This window comes from Manis javanica, chromosome 3 (genome assembly GCF_040802235.1).
Source record: "Manis javanica isolate MJ-LG chromosome 3, MJ_LKY, whole genome shotgun sequence".
NCBI classification, from domain to species: domain Eukaryota; kingdom Metazoa; phylum Chordata; class Mammalia; order Pholidota; family Manidae; genus Manis; species Manis javanica.
Window position 1 is genome coordinate 148,474,100 of NC_133158.1, and position 19,244 is coordinate 148,493,343.

A 19,244-nucleotide genomic window follows, 5' to 3' on the forward strand; every position below is an offset into this window, starting at 1 on the left:
AATTCTGAAATAATTTTAACTTTCTAGTTAATTTACTATTCCCATAGATGTTTCATCAATGTAATCCTAATATAATCACACAATAGGTATTCATTCAAACTGAGACGCTGGAGTTAAATTACTTGCCAAAGATTTGGTATAGGTATTGAAAACTACATGATCATTTTGAAATATGAACATGGGAATCAATTAACATTTAATAGAAAACATAAGATCAAAATTTCAAAATTAATTTACTTATAAATGAATGACTGAGAGACTGAAAAAGGGACAAGGGTGGTTTGGTTTTGTTTCTTTAACCACTTTATTGCTATAATTTGCCACCATAAAATACAGGCAATGATTGCTAATACATTTTCACAGTTGTGCAACCATCACCACAATCCGATTTTATAATTCTTCCATCACCCTAAAAGATTCCCTTTTGCCCCTCTGCAGCAAACCTTGTTCCACTCCCAGCCCCAGGCAATAGCTATTCTGCTTTCTGCCGCTACAGTTTTGCCTTTTCTGGAAGTTTCATATAAATGGAATTATATGATATGCAGGCTTTTGTGTCTGACTTATTTTACTGAGCATAATGCTTCAGTTCATCCAGATTGTTGCCTGTATTACAGTTGTTCCTTTTTATTGTGCAATGTTCCTATTTATTGTTATACAACATTTTGTTTATCCACCTGTTGATAGACATGTGGGTACTTTCCATGTTTGGCTAGTATGAATAATGCTATAATGAACCATCACAGAAAAGTCCTTGTGAGGACATGTGTTTTCATTTGTCTTAAGTAAATATCTAGGAATGGAACTGATGGATTGTATGGAAAGCATATGTTTAACTTTCTGTAATAATTGCCATATTTTTTTACATATTGAGCTGGGATGTATTGAAATATTTTACATTCTCATCAACAACATATGATGTTTCCATCTCCACATCCTCAGTAACACTTGGTACGCTCTCTTTTTCATTATAGCCCTTCTAGTGGGAATAGGATGAGTTGTGTTTTGAACAAAGAATTTATTCAAGATTTCAGTTAGTCAGAAATAGACTAAAAACTTGTGCCCCCTGCCCTACTCCACTGTATCTCTTTTTCTGAATGATCTCAGGGAATGAAATTTTTCAAGATTTAAGGACTTGTACAACTTACATCTAATGAGCTTTTTAATTCTTTATTTTCCAATTTTCTTAATAATCTATTAATATTCACATTAATATAACTTATGTAACATCAAAGACTCTTTGAAAAGCACCTTGCAACCCCATGAATTTGGCGATGAGCAGGACAAAGCAAGACCCTTCAACTACAGATGGGCCTCCCCATACCTCTTATACTGCAATGTTAAGCGCCAAGCTAGGGTTTTCATCCCAGCCTAAGCTCCAGTTTACATCCACTCCCCTTTATATATTAGTAATTTTGGCAGCTGTGAAACAAACCGTAGGGTTCCAAATAAGCTTGCAAGGCATTGCTAATTTTCTTTCCCTTTAACCACTTAATTCAATTTATCTACATTTTCCATACCTTAGACACACACACACAAAAATTGATGGTGCATTGCTACTTAAAAGTCTACCCAGAAGGTAAGAAAAATACGTTTCGTATGTGTGTGTTTATCACATAATTGACTTCCTTTCTTGGAAGGGATTTGATTGACAGATGCTAATTTTGACTGGAGAATTTAAAAAATATTGCTACACAGTTGTTAGGAGAATGGTGTCAGGAAGTCACCCAAAGCAAACTGCCACATGCCACATTTAAATTAACAAAGGTATGCTTCAGCCTTCCTTCCACTAAGATACCTGTGGTGTTCTTATTGCCTGAAGGATTTTTTCAAACTTAATTACTTAATGAAATAGCCTCATCTCCTACTCTGAAAGGTTGTTACATGGCTGGCAGGCCTCAAGAGTCAGTCTGCAGTGCTTCCTGTACATACCAGTTGTGCCATTTTTCTTTGTGGAGGCTTCTGGGGTATTAACAGGCAAGAAAGGAGAGACTGTGGCACACAGTGAGACAGAGATTCCCTGTTCTGCCAGAAAAAGTCCAGTTGGTGCCAAGATAGTAGGCCTAGGATATTACCAGGACCTGGCCCTTGCAGAAATGAACAGAAATTTGATGTTTCACTTACTTCAAGACTTAAAGCTCAAGCCAGAAACAAATGATAATCAATCACAAAATGAATACTTTATTATACCATGTTGAATAGAGCTTTCAAATGAACAGAATGCCTCCTTTCCTCATATTAACAAGGTATAGAGAACTAAATTTGGTGAATAGAGAACTAAATTTAATAGCTCTGGGAGGTTTCATCCAGTTCTTAAGACTTGACGAACCTGTGTTTCAGGGCTGCTACAACTGTGCAGTGTACAACCTGCACAATGGTATAGGTGGTCTTTCTTTCTCTTGTAAGACTCTACCAGTCATGTATCTTAACTTCTGTATCCCCTGCTGAGTCCAGGAGGACACTACTATCTGATCCTTTAGACCCCTCAATTCCATGTTTTATTTGATGTTCTAAAATCACTGATGAAGCTGCTCAATATTTTCAGAAAAGAAGCTGGTTTCTGGGTCTAAGAGATATTTATGCTCCTCTTTCTCAACCTGCATTTAATTATTTCAACACTATGAGAGTAATCTTATGTCTTTTAGCTCTAAGTTCTAGCAGGAAGGGGAGCGATCTGCTTTCATTTCCTGTATGTACAGGCATAGGGGATTAAAAGTTCCATAGACTCCTGGTCTCTTTTGAGGTAACATGGAAAAGTGGTCATGAATAGAGGCTCTGGAGCAGGCCTGCTTGGGCTGGAATCCTAGTCCAAGTTTGTCCTTCTGTAAAAAGAAGGCATAATAGCACCTCACAGGATCATTATGAGGACCAAATACGTTAATACATGTAAACTGCTTACAACTGTGTCAGACACAATAACATTCAGTAGGTGTTAGCTAATGTTATTTGGTTGTACTATGTTCTATTTTGTTTTATTATATTATCTTATTATTCTCCTGTATTCTATCATACTCCTCTATTAACCTATTTAATATTCCTCCCCTATTACCTGTATATTATACACCTAAATTTAGTAATAAGAAAGCAGTTTGGTGCATGTAGTTGTGCATGTATATGTATGCGTGTAAGGGTTAACTCTTTAAAGACAGCCGTAAAAAAAAAAGAAACTGAGAAGGGCATATTATTAGGTCCCTGTTGCTACTATAACAAATTCCTACAAACTTGTAGCTTAAAAACAATACAAATTCATGATCTTACAGTTCTGGGGGTCAGCAATCTAAAAAGAGTTGGCAGGGCTGCATTCTTTCCAGCTGCTCTAGGGAAGAACCATTCCTCTCCCTTTCCAGCTTCCAGAGGCTGCACACATTCCTTGGCTTATGGCCTCATCTCTCCAGCCTCTGTTTCCTCTGCTTCTGTTCACACCTCCTTCTCTGATTCTGATCCTCCTGCTCCCTTTCCCTTATAAGAACCCTTGTGGTGACATAAGGCCACCCAAAGAATTCCAGATAATCTCCCCATTTCAAGATCCTTAATAACATTTGCAAAGTCTCTTTTAGCCTATAAGGTTATTCACAGGATCCAGGGACAGGAAGTAGACATCTTTTGGGTGGCATTATTCTGCAGACCACAACGGAAAAGCACTGGATGATCCTTAACATCATTTGAGCCAGTGGTACACAACTGGGGGAGACTCTGCTGTCCTGAGGGGATGATGGCAATGTCTGTAGACATTCTTGGACTGTCAAAACTTGGGAGGGGAGTGCTTCTAGGTTTAGTAAGGCTGCAATGCAATGGAAGACAGAGAATTTAGATTTACACGGAGAAGTGTGAGAAATTACATACAATCTCTATAACTCCATGTTTTTGACAATTTAATATGGGAAATAAGAGATTAATAATATTACTCACATGTTAATAGCAGGGTTTTGAACACTGCTTTAACTTGTTATGTGTTAAATAGTGTTTGTTTTATTTTAGGTTTGGTGTAAACTTTCATAGTGATTGATGCATTTATACATTTCATATACAGGCAATTTAAATTAAAGTATGTATTACAAACATCACTTTCGGTATTTTATAAATATTTAACTTATAGATGCTTAGATTTAAAGTACCCAACACCAAACAGATTTCAAGATGGTTCACAGCCTTCTGTAGTATTTTATTGCTACCTTGGTATGGTTTGACTTCTATTCCCTGACTTCAAAAGATCAAAACTAGAGAAGTATATTTGCCATGACATTCCCTTCATAGGGAGAAAGATGTAAGTTAGAACCAACTTTCTGTTAATGAAGCACTTGGGTATCAATAACTACTTTTCCAATTCGCAAGAATTTCTGTGCATGCGTTGAATTCCATCAGTCTTTTAAAGTAATCTTTAGAACTGCTGGTGGGGGACTTAACAATGTTTCCAACATCTTTTTTTTCCTTTCCATCTGATCCACTCTTCTCACTGTCTCCCTTTTGTTACTGCTTTTTTCTTTCCAGGTTTCCCCTAGAGTTTTTTTCATTCACAGCATCTTCTAAAAGCAATAGCTCTATTTTCTATGGCAGAAAAGATTTCCTAACCAACACACAGCATATGACTGTGTGGTATGTGTCTATGGATGTGAAGACTCACATTCATAAGATGTGAGTTTCATCTTCACTTTCCTTCCCCAAGAATAACAGGAACTATGCATATGGACGTATTCTAAAAGCTTGTGAACAAACAGAGCAGAATGAAGAAAAACACACTACGAATCAGCAACATTGTTTACCACTGAAGCTATTTCTATTGTATACATTTCTCTACAAGGATACATTTCTGCAAGGCGCTTTACATTTGGTGTGATTTCTAAGCTACAATTTAAGGATATACACATTTTAATGAGTTGAAACTTGCCAAGCACTATAAAGAAAGCCAAAGCCCTGTCCTAAACATTAAGTCTCATCTAAGCTTCCAGATTCCAAATATTACATTGTTAGTTGGGGTGGCTACCACTAGAGGAACCTGCCCAGATCTCTATGCTTACTCGTCATTTTCTTCAAAAATAAAATGCAAGAAAAAAGAAAACAGAAAATGAGAGGGAGAAGAAAGGAGAGTGTGAGAAAGAACCTATATAGATTGACACACACTGAGTGTGTTAAGAATAGAGAGACATGCAGGCAATTAGAGGTCAATATGTACATGGGGGTTTCTGGAAACAGGACAGGTATGAACATGTAATTGGACAGGTGGTAGAGAGGAAGGAGGGTAAGAACTTGGGGAAGGAGTAAAGGGTAACTTTGACAACTTGGGCACATACCACCTCTGGGACAGTGACCCTGGATTCTCCCAGCCAAGATACCTGTACAGCCATTTCCCTGGGGAATAAGGAAACTTCTTTGGTTTCTGGGAAAGCTCTTGGGTGGGCAACGGACTGTTAGTACGTTAGGCAGCAAATGGCTGATGTCCCAAAAAGCTGCCCACGTGTCCCAGGTATACTGAGTGCACTGAGATCCAGAACCACCACCACCACAAAATCAAAAAGCAATACAGGAACACAAATGTCACATGTTCAGGGTATTAGACCATAACCTAAAATCCCAAGATATTTTGCCATCAGTATTTTGCAAAGGGCAGTGAATAACAAAAATCCAGAAAAGAACATGCACTAGAAAATGGTTAAAAATCATTTAGGACCAGTTATTGCTTGGAAGAAATGTGACATCAGAAAGAAGCTGACTTCAATAGCTCTATACCCTTCTCTTTTCCCTCCTCTGACTCTTATTTTCCTTCTGCTCTAATTCTTCATGTCCTCCTAACAGCCCTTACACCTCTCTTCTATTCTTCTGGGAATTCAAACAATCCAAAGCTTTGGCTACCACCCCGGGGCAGATCCTGAGACCCCCCCATGCGTGATCTTCTGACAACCCATCTCTGCCTTGCTGCTGTCACCTCCACTTGGATATTGCCTCTGGCTAAGACCCAGCATATCCAAATCCATATTAATCCCATCCCTCCCTAAAACAGACTGACTTCCTAGCTTCTCTATTTCTGTGTGTGCTAAATCCCTTAGGTTTTAAAACTTGGCGTCATTCATAACATTCACATCTCTCCTTTCCAAGTTAGTTCTACTGAGCCATGCCATTCTCCCTTCGTGTCTCAGAGCTTCTCTTCCCGCCACAGGCCGACCTCCTCAACCCACACCTGCATTCCAGGAGCAGCTCCACCCTGCCTCCTCTCTCTGGCTATCTCTTTTCACTCAGTTCACCAAGCCTAGCTCTCCCAAAATTATCTTCCAACTTCTACCTTAACCAGGTGATCCGTTTAGGAAAATATCCATTTTTTCCCTTTATTACAACGTCAAAGCTAAACACGGATTTCCAAAGCTCTCTATGATATGCCCTATCACCCAAAGGCTACATTTTCACTGATTCTCAACCCCATGATTTATTCCTATTATTCTTTCTCCTTGTTTGGAATTCTCTCTTCTGTATACCTCCACTTCTAAATCCTAGGCCTGCTTCAGGGCTTCTCCCAAATTTCAATGTCCCCTGCTGGCTTTACATGACTACATGTCACTCCTTCCTTAGTTCTTACCCCTCTAAGGATTTACATTGAGAAATTTAGCAATGATATAATGTTTACAACTTCAGTGTGTTGATTTTCTTACTCCAACTACATGGCAAGCTCCATTAAACTAAAGATATAATTCTCTACTGCCCTACCATATACTCTAGGGCTAAGAAGAGTGATTCCTTTTTAGAATAAACAAGTTAATTAATCTACTACTTAAATGCATTTGGGTTTTCCTTGACTATATATATGTGATCTATAATGAATAAAAGTATAAACAAAGCAAATGTAGAAGTGTATCTATTAGCATTTGATTTTTCAATGTTATACATAAGTATAAAACTATTAAATTTAAAAACCATCTTCTTACCTGATTTTATGCAGTCTGACGACTTGCAAATACCATCTAGAAAAATGAGGGTATATGCATAAATATTTGCAATACATTTTTCTAATTTCTCCCTATCTATTGTTCTTTTAAAATCTGCCAATTAAAAAATCAATTTCTTAAAGGAAGAACTAAACCCTGACTATTGCATATCATTGTCAGTAGTTAGAAAAAGTATAGAGAGGAATAAGATGGGCAAATCCTAAATTTAAAATTGTCATCATGAAGAAAAAAATGTATTTATTATATTATCTTTACCCACAAGGCTCTAGGTCTATTAAATTGAAATAACCAGCTGTCTTAGTCTGGTAATCATTTTTTTTTCCTCATTAAGGGACCAATCTTTTCTAATCCTTATTGTAAAAATCTTCTATGACTCAAATTAGACCTCCTCTTAAATTCCGATAGAGCCCTTTAGAATTTCAATGACACAACAAATGTGTCTAATTGAAGTTGGCCGTAAAATTGAGCATACTTTAATTAAATAAAATTATATATTAGAATCCTCATAAAATAAGCATGAGTTCACTAAATATACTTGGTAACTCATAACTTAGCTCAAACATAAAAGACACTGTACTTTTAGTCAAAGTTAATTGTTTTGACATATTGATGTTACATTTTATAAATGAATCTTCTTATCACCATCTTTAAATGCATCTCTCCTTAACACATTCATTTGGTAGATGGGAAAAGCCTAAGATGAAGATTTTACTCTCTTCCGCATTTATGGGTGCACGGGTGTGGGAATAACTCACCATCATAGGTTGCATAGAGTGCTATCATTGTCACAGCGATGATGGTGAGGAGCAGGACAAGGACAGAGAGGCTGATCTCCAACGGGGTCCATCGCTGTTTCTTCTTTGGCTTCGGAATGTTGATATCAGTTATATCCATCTGACTTTCTGATCTGCCCATCACCTAAAATCTGCAAAGATTTTTAAAAATACTTTTAAATACTAATAGTAATGAATTAAGAAGTAGGTAAAAAGAAGAGGAAATATATAAATGGTTTCCTACCTGCTTAATGTGGCTGAATAAAAGTAAAAGATGAGTTTATTTTAGTGAAGAAATAAAAATTCTGGTTGAAAGTCAAACTTTTGATTCTGAAAAACGGAGAGTACAGAGGCAGATGAATTTGACAGGTCCTCATCACAACCTTCTGTTTGGCTTTAAATACATCACTGAAGATCCAAGCGAAATTAGACAACGACACCTGGTTATATCCTCATGGAGGATTCCTTCAGCAGTCCACAAACAAGGGAGTGCAGTGCCATCACTAAGGGAAGTTTTAAAAACTCTTAGACAGTGCCAAAGGTGAATTTTATAACTTGCTCCAGTGGCTCCCTTCATAAGCTTGGAAATGAATGACTAATACTTTGGGTTTTGACTAAGCAATAATTTGAAATATGGATACAGATAAAAACAAAAGTAACAAACACATGTGATAGTTTATTTTTAGTCTTAAAAACAACCATTATTTTTACAGTTCAACTACTGCTGATATGGATACCTATCAACTGGTTAGACAATATTCTGCAAATGGTCACTCACTGGACCAAAAGTCAGTGGTTGAGACTTCGAGATGAAAGATATGAATCATAATCAACATTTCATTATGCAACTGAAGGAGAAAAAATATACAGCTAAAAAATTCTATCTTACAGGTCAGGGTAGCAACTGTTAAGACACTTATTTAACATATTTAAATTAATAGTAATACTTTTACTAATTACAACTGACATTTATTGAGTACACTCCATGTGTCAGCCATAGTTCTTTATGTGTATTAATTCATTTAATCTTTGTAAGGTGGATAAGAATATTCCAATTCTACTCCTTAGGAAACTGAGACACAATATAGTTAGGCTACACAACTAGTAAGTATTCTTTACAAAGAATACATTTGGTTACTCCATGAAACAAAATTGTACCATCATACAATAAAAGCTACTTTAGATCTTATTGCAGAAGTTTGGAGGGTGGGTGGGGTGAGAAGAATTAAGGTGACATAAACCTAAATATTAAAATTAATTATGTTTCTTTTAAAGTCATAGTGACTATTGGCTGGCCACCAAAACATAGACTATTTTTCTCCATGACTGTAGAAAAGGTAAACTAACAGATTAGCTATTCATAGCATGATACAAATTAAACATATAATTTAGTCCCTAGATGAAGTGACTACTCAGAAATGCTCTTATAGTAAAAGATCTTGGTTGAATTACACACAATTCCCTATCAGCATGTCTTGGGGGAACTGAGGAACAGGATAAAGTGGAAACAGATTTTACACTTGAAGCAGATCCAGCAGATCACTAGAAATTTATCTCCCCAGTGAGTTATTAATAATTGAACCACAACTGGACTTTAGAGTTTTAGATACAAAGTCTTAAGCATGCTGTCCCCTTGATTACATGAGGCTGTAACCAAGGACAGACTATCAAATAAAAATATTTTATTAGACCATGAAAACCGTGTCTGCTCAATAAAAGTAGGAGGTAATATAACTGAATGTTAAAATGCCTTACTTAATGGTTATGTAACTCATGTGGGCTCAGTCACAGCCTCCGGGGTTATGATATGGAATTGCATTGATCATGGTCCTCACATTTTTAATAGGAGTGGTGATCGGCAGAGGCAAAGACAGGACCAAATTTGATACTTAGACACCATACAGAGGTAAACAATAAAAAGATTAATTTTCCCAGTTCCCATAGAAGAATTTTAGAATTACCTAAAGCACATCTGAATATTAACCATATTTCTCTTTATTGAGCATTTTTCCACCTTGTTCTAATATTTCAGAAGACAATTTGAAGAATATTACATTATATTAAATCCTATTATAAAATGGCCCACTTCTCTTTTTAGTTCTTTCTAAGCAACAATCAGTTTCTCTAGTAAAACTTAGGGTCAGGAACCAGTGCAGCCACAGGGTTAAAGTAAAGGTGCTCTTTGGCACCATTGGGCTTCTGACATGCAGGAAACCTATTAAGTGTTTTAAACTAGTAAAACATGCAGGCATGTCTTTCTCCCTTCTGGGTTACTTTTCTTGGCTTCTTCTTCTTACCCTGGAGATTGGGGTACTGAGGCAGCTGGACTATTTATGGCTCTGCACCTAAGCTGGCAGAAAGTATAGGGAAATGAAGGCCGTGAGTGAAGCTGTTGAGTCCTTCTACCTGAAGCAGAAGAATATCATCTTTGAATCACCTGCAGACTGTTCACCTGTCCCTCTTGTAGATGCTCTGCAAACTTATAAAGTCTTTTTCTCCTAAGTAGCACTTTTGAAGAGGACTAAGCAAAAGTAAAAACGATGTAAGTTTAACCTAATTAACTTTGTCATTCATTTCCAGCTAATGCCTGTGGATTCACTATTTTTGCTTAAGGAAATAGGTATCAGAATCTTGAACCTCAAGATGAAACGTATCACCAATCCCTAAACACTTGAATATCTAACTCAACCACACTGAACCCTATTTTAAAGAGGAGAGGAAAGGGGGTGATCACAAAAGAACACAGAAAAATTAAAAGGTGGATACTTGCAGTCCCTCACGAAGCAGGACATGCAAAACCTACCTACATCCTTAAAATATTTTGCCTCATTTGGAGATATGTTAGAAAACTTCAACCAAAAAGTAGACACTCTCACAGGAGAGAACAGAGAAACAGAAAATCTAACCCAACACGAAGACTGCAAACTTCAGCTTGACAGCATCACTAAAATAATAAATGATTATTTTGCTTAAGTACAAACTGAATTTCAAAGTGGTATAAAGCCACAATTATACCAATTGAGGATAGTCATCACATTGTCAAATCAAACAACCTAGAGAGTAACTGGTTTGATAAAGGGAAGTCTCAAGTCCTGAGCAATTTTCATCTTCACAGCAAGTCCCAAGAGTTCCCTATGCAGTTACAATTTGTATTACAGAAACTGAGGCACAGGAAGCAGTAAAAACAGTTTCCAGATTTAAACTGTTGCTGCAGAAGTTGAGGAGACAGGTACTCAAAAGGAATCATCTCCTTGTTTCCCAGGACATAATTTGTAGGTGTTCCCCGGCACCTAGAAATAGAGTTCTGGACACTAAGTCCCAGTGACATTACTCCCGTATGCACTGTAGCTTTTCAACAAAAGTCAGTCACAGCACCTAGTTCAAGGAACTATCTGACTTTTTTTTCAAGTGCTGGAACCCAGCAATAATGCTGAAAACGAAGAAGTCACCGGCCTTCATAGCCGATCTCCCAATTAGCAGCTTCTAAATGCTGATACTGCAAGTCAGGTACTACTTTTCAGTTTAATAAAATCATCATCTGCATCACATATGGGGGAGGCAAGGCTTAATCAAGTGGCTAGAGGCATGTTCAGTTGCATTTACCCTTATTTTCAAATAATTCAAATACATTGAGTGCGGCTAAGTAAGGAAAGTTTCATCTACACAAGAACTCCCCCTACTCCCGCCGGGCAACCCTGTGTGATTTAAGCACATTATCAGCATAAATTACATAACAGGAAACTAAGGCTAAAGCAAGATGAAGAGGTGGGGAAATGAAAAGATTTTCAGGTTAAGAAGAGTAAAAACAGAAAAATGAGTTACAAATGAGGAGAAAATCAGACAGAAAACAAAATGAAAACAAACCTTGGCTTAAAAAAAAAAAAGAAAAAGAAAAAGAAAACCAGTGTCTGTAGCACGGAATGGCAAATTCCCAGCCCCAAGTCAGCCCCGCTGCAATTTGGTAGCGCCGACCTCGGGAACTAAGCACAACTCCCCAAGGCGGAGGCTGCAGGGAGCTGCGGGAACGGACCTAGAGCCGACCTGACATCACTCGCAGAGCCCTCCTCCAGGTCGCCCTCTCGGCCCCTTCCCTCCCTCGCGAGGTCCCAGACGCGGCGCCCCGCAGGGCACGCCTCCCGCGCCCACCGCCGCGGGGTCCCGGGCGCAGCGACCGCGCCGGGCCGGAGCCGCTGACCTGCTCGGTGCGCCTCGGGGCCAGCCGCTCCCCTCGGCCGCCTCTGCCCTCCCCGGGCCGGCCCCACCGGCTGCCACCGGCCCGGGCTCTCGCGCCCCTCGGACCCCAGCCCCCAGCTCCCCGGGGCCGGCACGCTCTCCCGGGACTCACCGGTGGGACTGGGGAGAAGTTGGAGGCTGCCGAGCAGACACATCCGACCAATGAGCGCGCAGGGCCGGGCGCGGAGCCCCGCCGAGCGCCGGTCGGTCCGTGCGTCCTCCCAGGCGCGCCCCGAGCGGCGCGGGCTCCGGGCGGCAAGCTGCGCGCCGAGCCGAGGCCGGACTCCGGGGAGGTTCCGGGCCCACCTCGGCCCGGGCCCGGTGGCGGCGGGGAAGCGGCACCCGGGGAGACTCACCGTGGCCTCTCAGCAGATCCCGCGCCGGGAGTTGGGCGGCTGCTCCCGCCTGCGCTCGGTCAAGCTTCTCCACTTGCACATCTCCGCGCCCCGCGCGTCTCGGCGCTCACCCCCCCGCCTCGCCGCCGCAGGACCAGCGAGCCGAGCAGTTCCCCGGGTGACCTGAAGGTTTCCGCTAGGTCTCCCAAGCCCTGTCACACCGAGTGCCGGGGCGGGCGGCGGGGGGTGACGGGGAACCCCAGTCCCCACCTCACCCTTTCCCAAAGGGTTTTGCCAAACATTCTTGGAATTGCTTTGCTTCGGGGCTTTCAAAAAACAATGCATTGCCTCTTCAAGATTCTTAAGAAGGTCCTATTTCTCTTCTCAGTGAACCTGATACAAAAATGATTCTTTTTCTCATATTCTTCTTTCGCTCGCTTTCTCCTCTTTCTCCCTTCACCCAAGCTTGCTTCCTTTCTCATTATTTAATTTCCCTCCTTCATTTTTGCCTTTCCCTCTTTCTTTTCTTCCCCGACCCCTCCCTTTTTCCTTCTTTCTTTCCTGCCTTTCCCCCCTCCCTCTTTGCTTTCTCTCTCTTCTCTTTCTTCCCTTCTTTTTCTTTTTCTTGGTGAGACCAATAGGAAGACAAGAGCTACATTCTGTGCTACAACTCTCCCCTCCCGCCTCCTGACTCGAGGGAATCTGTAATGTGTGCACCCGAGGACTTGGGGATGTGAAGTGAGAGAGACCGAGAGAAGTAAGCTAAACTGTGTCTCTACCTATGAAAATTAGCTTTAATGTGTCTGGACTCTAAGTCATTTTAAATGCATTTAATGCAGCCAAATAACATACCATTTTCATATAAGACATGTATGTGATTCCTTCTCAAGAAGATTAAAAAACAAACAAAAACTTTTTACACAAAGTGGATTCCTCTGTAAGAGCTGCCTTGAGCAGCTATAAAAGTCAAGGGCTCAGAAGAACTGAATTTCCCCTAATTTTTATTTGCTTTCATGATTTTTAGTTCAATTATTCAATACCAAGTATAGGTAGTTTTCACATTGATCCTTTCCTTCTTTTGAATCACAGATAATTGCAAACACACACACACACATACACACACACCCTGGGAAATTCATTCTGAAATACAGGTGAGTTTTCCCGAATTTGCAATGATATGTTTTTAACATCAAAATGTCTCCCTCCTTGAAAGAATAGACCCTTATAAGTGACAAATTTTACATCCCTTTCATTTGTAGAAAAAACTGGAGAACAAGCAGAAAAAGTGATACTTGGTAATGAAATAGTAAATGGAATACAATAGAGACACATTTTAAAAAGTTAAAACAATTATTATATAATTATATTAATATAGAGAAATCTAGTTTATCAACTTCAAAAGTACTCTCTCCATATCTTTATCTATGGTTTACTCTTTTGGTGAATGTTGCAGACACCACTTGCACCAGCTCTAAAATATGGATGTAGTTACTTACCTCACAAATGAACATAAGGAGTTTGGCTAAGTTAAAACCACTGGGAAGAGGTACAACTAGAATTTGAACACAGTTCATTTGGACTCAAATGCTGAGTTACTGTTATCCTCATTTTACAGAAAGTATTGAAGCAGAGTAAGGTGATTTAATAAAATTCATTCTGTGAGAAATCTAGATCTAACACTTCACTGCTTAATTTTTATTACTTTTCAGCTAAATTACAAAAAATGTTATTTCAATCAACAGTGAATTAAAATGAATTAGAAAACTCTTCTTCTTTTCAATGTAGCCAGCCCTCTATTTCTTCTTATGGAGCCATGTGCATTAAAAATTTAATACATTTCTTCTGATTAACATAGTAATGAATGTTGGTTGTGTCTTGGCCAGAATAATCTCCAAATTTGCATATCAACAGGAAATGCAGGTTAAACTCATATGCTTGGTCTTAATTTTTCTATTTAAACTTTACAAGCTAGATTCTGTTTTCTAATTTGCACAAATATTTTAAACAGAAAATGTGCCTATGAAAGTAATAGGATAACCTTGCAGTTCAGAAGTATCTTATTGCCAATAGAAAATAAGGTGGTTGGATTTGTTTATAGTATCTCTAAACTTAGAGCTGAAATTTGAAAAAAAAAGGTAATTTATTTAAACTTTTTAAAAATAAAGACTTGTTACTGGAAACTTTTCAGACAATTCAGTTATAAGCATATATCATATTTAATTATATCTTGTTGCAAGAAAAAAAATAAACCCTGCAGGAAGCTGATTCAAAGATTCACTCTTGATAGGGATATTTTACAAGGAAAAAAAATAGTGGATATAGAGTATACAGCAAAAGAAAAAAAATGCATGAAGTTATTTTTAGATTCCGCCTTTTAGCTGATAGTCAAGAGTGTGTGTTTCCCACAAGAAGTCTTAATCTCATTAACGTTCACCAGAAAGTTAAGGGTTTTATCAGGTATGGTAAATCTCTTCCAAGAGGTTATGCAGGTTTGAGATTTCTTTCTTAAGAAATCTAATAAAGCCCCAGAAGGAAACTCAGAAACTTGAGGTTTACAGACATTGTCCAAGGTCCTGCACTTTGGGGAGTCGTAGGGATGGACGAGAAAGTAGTCCTCCTGGCTTCACACAAAGTTATTAAGAGTGGAACGCATGGGTTCTGTCAAGGTGCAGAGTAGTTCCCTAGAAGCTGTCTCTGTAGGCAACATTTAGAAATGCTTGATAAAGTATATGTTAAAGGCCCTTTAAATGAACCATCCAGCCAGAAAGAAAGTGAAGGAAAACCTCAGAAGCCAAAAATAGAGAGAGCCGGAGATCTAGAGGGTTTGTGAGTGCTGAAGATGGTGCTGCCCTAGAGCATCTACGTGTCTTGGAGGCTTCACCAAATGTAGGTGAGTGAGAGCGTTGGTTTTATCAAGACTTTTATACAAAGTTTTGTCTAAAGCAAGTTGAAAATACTGAACAGAGATTTCTATGTGAAGCTGACCACGGAAAAGAAACGTCTGTAGTGAAAAGGTGAACTGGAAAAAATTTAAAACTAAACTCAAACCCATTCTCACCACAACCCTCCCCTGCCCCCAACCCCACTCCCACATAAATGTATTTTCTTTTTTCAGCCTTGACTCAGGCAGGTAAATTTACACCAAAAAGTTTCCAGTGAAAATTCATGATTAGAGCAGACTTAAGATGGATGTAAGGCTAGAATTTATACTAATTATGTGGCCTGAAAAGTCCCAAGTTAGAAATTTATAGTAAAGTGGTCCCAGCTAGACTGTGCCAAACAAAAATTGAGAGAATTATTACCACCTGACTCTCACTAAAGAAACTTACTGAGAAGGGATTCATGAAATAAAATGATACTAGATAGAACTGACATTCAAGAAGGAATGTTAAGCAAACTGTATAATAACAACATAGGTAAATCTAAGCAATCATTGGCTAAAAAAATGTATGGGGTTGAAAAAGAGTAACTGAAATACTGGACAATGGTAGTATCTGACTTGGGAAAGTGTTTTTTAGAGTTAAGACACTAAAGTACTTCCTTGTGGTGTTGGAAAGGAGGATAATGATATTGATTAACTTTAGTTTTATTAATTATGCATGTAGTAACCATTAAAAGAATAGAAATATAGTACATATAAGGTCAAATATAGCAGAAAAAAATAGAATTAAAGAAAGGCAATCTGAAGGAAAATAAGGAAAGAGAAAAAATGAAATATTAGAAAAGGACATACGTAAAGTACAAAATAAGATGGTAGAAATAAATCGATATATATTATTCACAATAAATATAATTAGACCAATTCTCCAATTAGAAGACAAAGATTGTAATATAATAAATAAATAAAATCCGGTTATCTTCTGTTTGAGACACACCTATAACATAAGACTATAGAATGGTTGAAAGTAGAATGATGGGAAAAGATCTATCAAACTAATATTAACCAAAAGAAAGCAGTGAAACATTATTGTAATCAGACAAAATAGACTTTAATTTTACCAAAAAGAGAGGAATCAATTCAATAGGGTGATAGAATTTTCAATTTGATTACATCCAGTAGCATAAATTAAATGTGTACTGCAAGAAAAATAGAACTAGAAGAGGAAATTGATAATTCACCATGATAATGGGTGATTTTAATACACTTATCTCAGTATTTGATAAAGCATGTGCACAAATCAGTAAGGATATCAGTATAATGGTTGGAGCAATCCAGTCCAGGGAGGTGTCCCTGCACACTCGGTAAGACCTGTACCCAGGAGAGGGTTCTTGACTCTGATCAAGAAAGAATTCAAGAACAAGTTGGACGAGTATAGGTAAGGAAGGAATTCATTAAAGTGTGAGTGATACTGAATGGCAGCAGCCATGTAGGCAGCAGAGAACTAGGAAGAACAGAGGAGAGAAAGGGAAGTTCAGTGAACTCCTCCTCAGCATAGGACAAATCCCTTGCCAACTCCTGAAGCCAGGGTCACCTGGCATCCTGTATCCACTTGAATGTTCACTTTGAGGGAACTAAACTCCTACCACCCTAGGATTTGGGGAGCTGTGGAGCACTAGATGGAGTGAGATTATGTCCTGAGAACTTCCTAAAGCAAAGAGGAGATTTTCAGGCAGGCTACTAAAAAGCATTATTGTACAGCTACAGTCCCATCCAGGTCACCCTGGGGTGAGGGGATCTTGCCAGCCCAAACCAGAGATCTTAGTAATCCTTCCCTACTTGTCTGAAGTAGAACACAGAGAGAAAAGACTTATGCTTAAATCTACAAAATTGAATGAAGTAGCATAGTAAAAAAGATACTTAACATTGGGAAAAGGGGTCTCTTATTAATCTCCCCAGAGGCTTGGGAGAGCGGAGACAAAATGCAGTAAGCTGAGCAGCAAGAAGGTTTTCTTTAGGGGAAGTACACAATTGAAGAAAGGGGAATACAGGCAGCCTCAGAAGAAAGGTGCACTTAAAGTCTTAAGATTTGGGTTTTTAAAGATTTCAAGAATGGGTCAAGGGCCCAAGGGGGCATAAGCTGACTACCGTCTCATGATGTCTATCTCTGGTGAGAGACATGTCATCATTCATAGTCTCTAGATATTCTCTAAGACAAACTTTACATATGGAATTTATCATCTTGTTCTTCTCTGAGATAGGGGTTACCCTCAAGCAATGGAAAATACCACTTACGACTACTTTTCCTGACTAAAGATAGGGTCAGTTGTGGCTGAGTACCATAAAGTATGTTAGGAATCTTACATCTTAACTCCATGGTTTTAAAATGAAATCTTAGCTTTAAGATGGGGTCCCTCCTGTTCTTACTATACTGTTTATATCTCAGCATTTTTCACCTTAGGAAAAGTTTAATCATGGTGATTGTCCCATGTCCCTGCCCTGTCTCAATATGAATAACAATATTAAAAGCTTACCTAATGGAAATCTGTTGGATATTTCATTGAAGAATTGTAGAATGTTATAATTTAACACATTTTTTGAAAACACCTATAGAATATTTATAGACATTGATTATATACAAAACCGTTAAACAAATTCTAATGAATTTCAAATATTTTCCATTATAAATAACATATTCTTAGAAAATAAATAACAAATAAATAACACAATTGAAGAAAGATTAATCAAAACCACAGGTACATTTAGAAATTGTTAAATAACACACACAAACACTTTTAAATACGCTCAACACAAGACAACAGTCACCAAATAGAGCTTAGTTTACACTAAACTCCACTTCACTAAACTGAGACTTAGTTAAAGCTTTAGTTCTCCCAGAAATGGAATTTTTAAGCCAGTCAGTCAGGAATTGCCTGACCTGCCTTAGGTAATTTGCCTGTTAGACCCGTGCCATCTCCTAAGTGAAAGTGACCTTAACAATAACCAACCTCCTTTTTTTGCCTAGTTTAATTTCCTTGATCATGTTCCCTTCTGCCTATAAATCTCATGCATTGTATAGCTTTTTAGAACTCCTTTCTGTGTGCTTGATTGGATATTGCAGAATTCATGTATCATTGATTAAACCCAGTAAGATCTTTAAAGCTTATTTGTTTGAATTTTGTTTTTTAACAAATAACACATGAATCAAAGATGAAATCCTAATGAATGTTAAAATAAAAAAATGTGTAACTGAATGACAATGAAAAGATTGCATATCAGTATCAATCAATGTATCTACAGAGAAATTCATAGCCTTCAAAACTTTTACTTTAGAAGAAAAAAAACTGAAATTTAATGATGTGCTTATCCAACTTAAAAAGTTAGAAAAAGAGCAACAGAGTAAATTCTAAGGAAGTAAAAGGGATGAAATAGTTAGCTTAAAATAATAAATTCATGAAAAATTTATAGTATGAAAGCTCAACAAATCTAAATTTGGATCTTTGAAAAGACAAAATTGGAAGACTAAGATGGATGAGTGGAAAGATTACAATCAAATGTTATTATAAGGCATAAATAAAAGAAGAAACTACAGATAAAGAGAAATTGCAAGACAATGAGAATGTTGTGGCTTCCATAGTCTGTCTAGTCAATATATTTAAGAAATTAGATGAAATGGACCAATTTGTAGGAAAATACAAATTACCAAAATGGGTTTAAGAGGAAATAGAGAGGCTAAATAATCCTTGCTATTAAATAAATTTAACTAACAGTTAAGACCTGTTCCATAAAGGGGAAAAAAAGAAATAGGCCCAGACATTTTTTAAGGCAATTTCTACCTTAAATCAAATAAATAATTCCATTCTCTCATAAACTTTACTAAAGCATGGAATAAGAAGGAATATTTCCTAATTAATTTTATGAGGTTATATAACACTGACATTAATAACAGGAAAGAATCTGAAGGGAAAAGTAACATCAAATTCACCTCTGAGTTTCAAAGCAAAAAATTCTAAAACAAAATATTTAGTAAACTGAGTGCAGGTAGTACATTAAAGTAACCAGATACCTAAGAATATGGCAAGCTTGGTTCAATATT

At 37.9% G+C, this 19,244-nt stretch overlaps 1 protein-coding gene across 8 annotated transcripts in view; it reads right to left on the minus strand.

Moving 5' to 3' along the window:
* The window catches only part of MME (membrane metalloendopeptidase), a 95,026-nt gene extending 82,529 nt beyond the window's left edge, over window positions 1-12,497 (minus strand). The window contains exons 1-4 of one of the 8 annotated variants that reach the window (XM_017680001.3): window positions 12,292-12,497; window positions 7,947-8,032; window positions 7,685-7,854; window positions 6,909-6,944 (exon numbers count right to left, since the gene is read on the minus strand). In XM_017680001.3, the coding sequence (XP_017535490.1) occupies window positions 6,909-6,944; window positions 7,685-7,844 (196 nt within the window). In that variant the 5' untranslated portion in view covers window positions 7,845-7,854; window positions 7,947-8,032; window positions 12,292-12,497. Of the gene's footprint in view, window positions 1-6,908; window positions 6,945-7,684; window positions 7,855-7,946; window positions 8,206-11,566; window positions 11,722-11,897; window positions 12,028-12,047; window positions 12,242-12,291 lie in introns of those variants that run through there. The other 7 variants (XM_073232188.1, XM_037008212.2, XM_017680002.3 and 4 more) reach the window with 7 other exon arrangements.
* Between the last annotated feature and the right edge of the window lie 6,747 nt (window positions 12,498-19,244).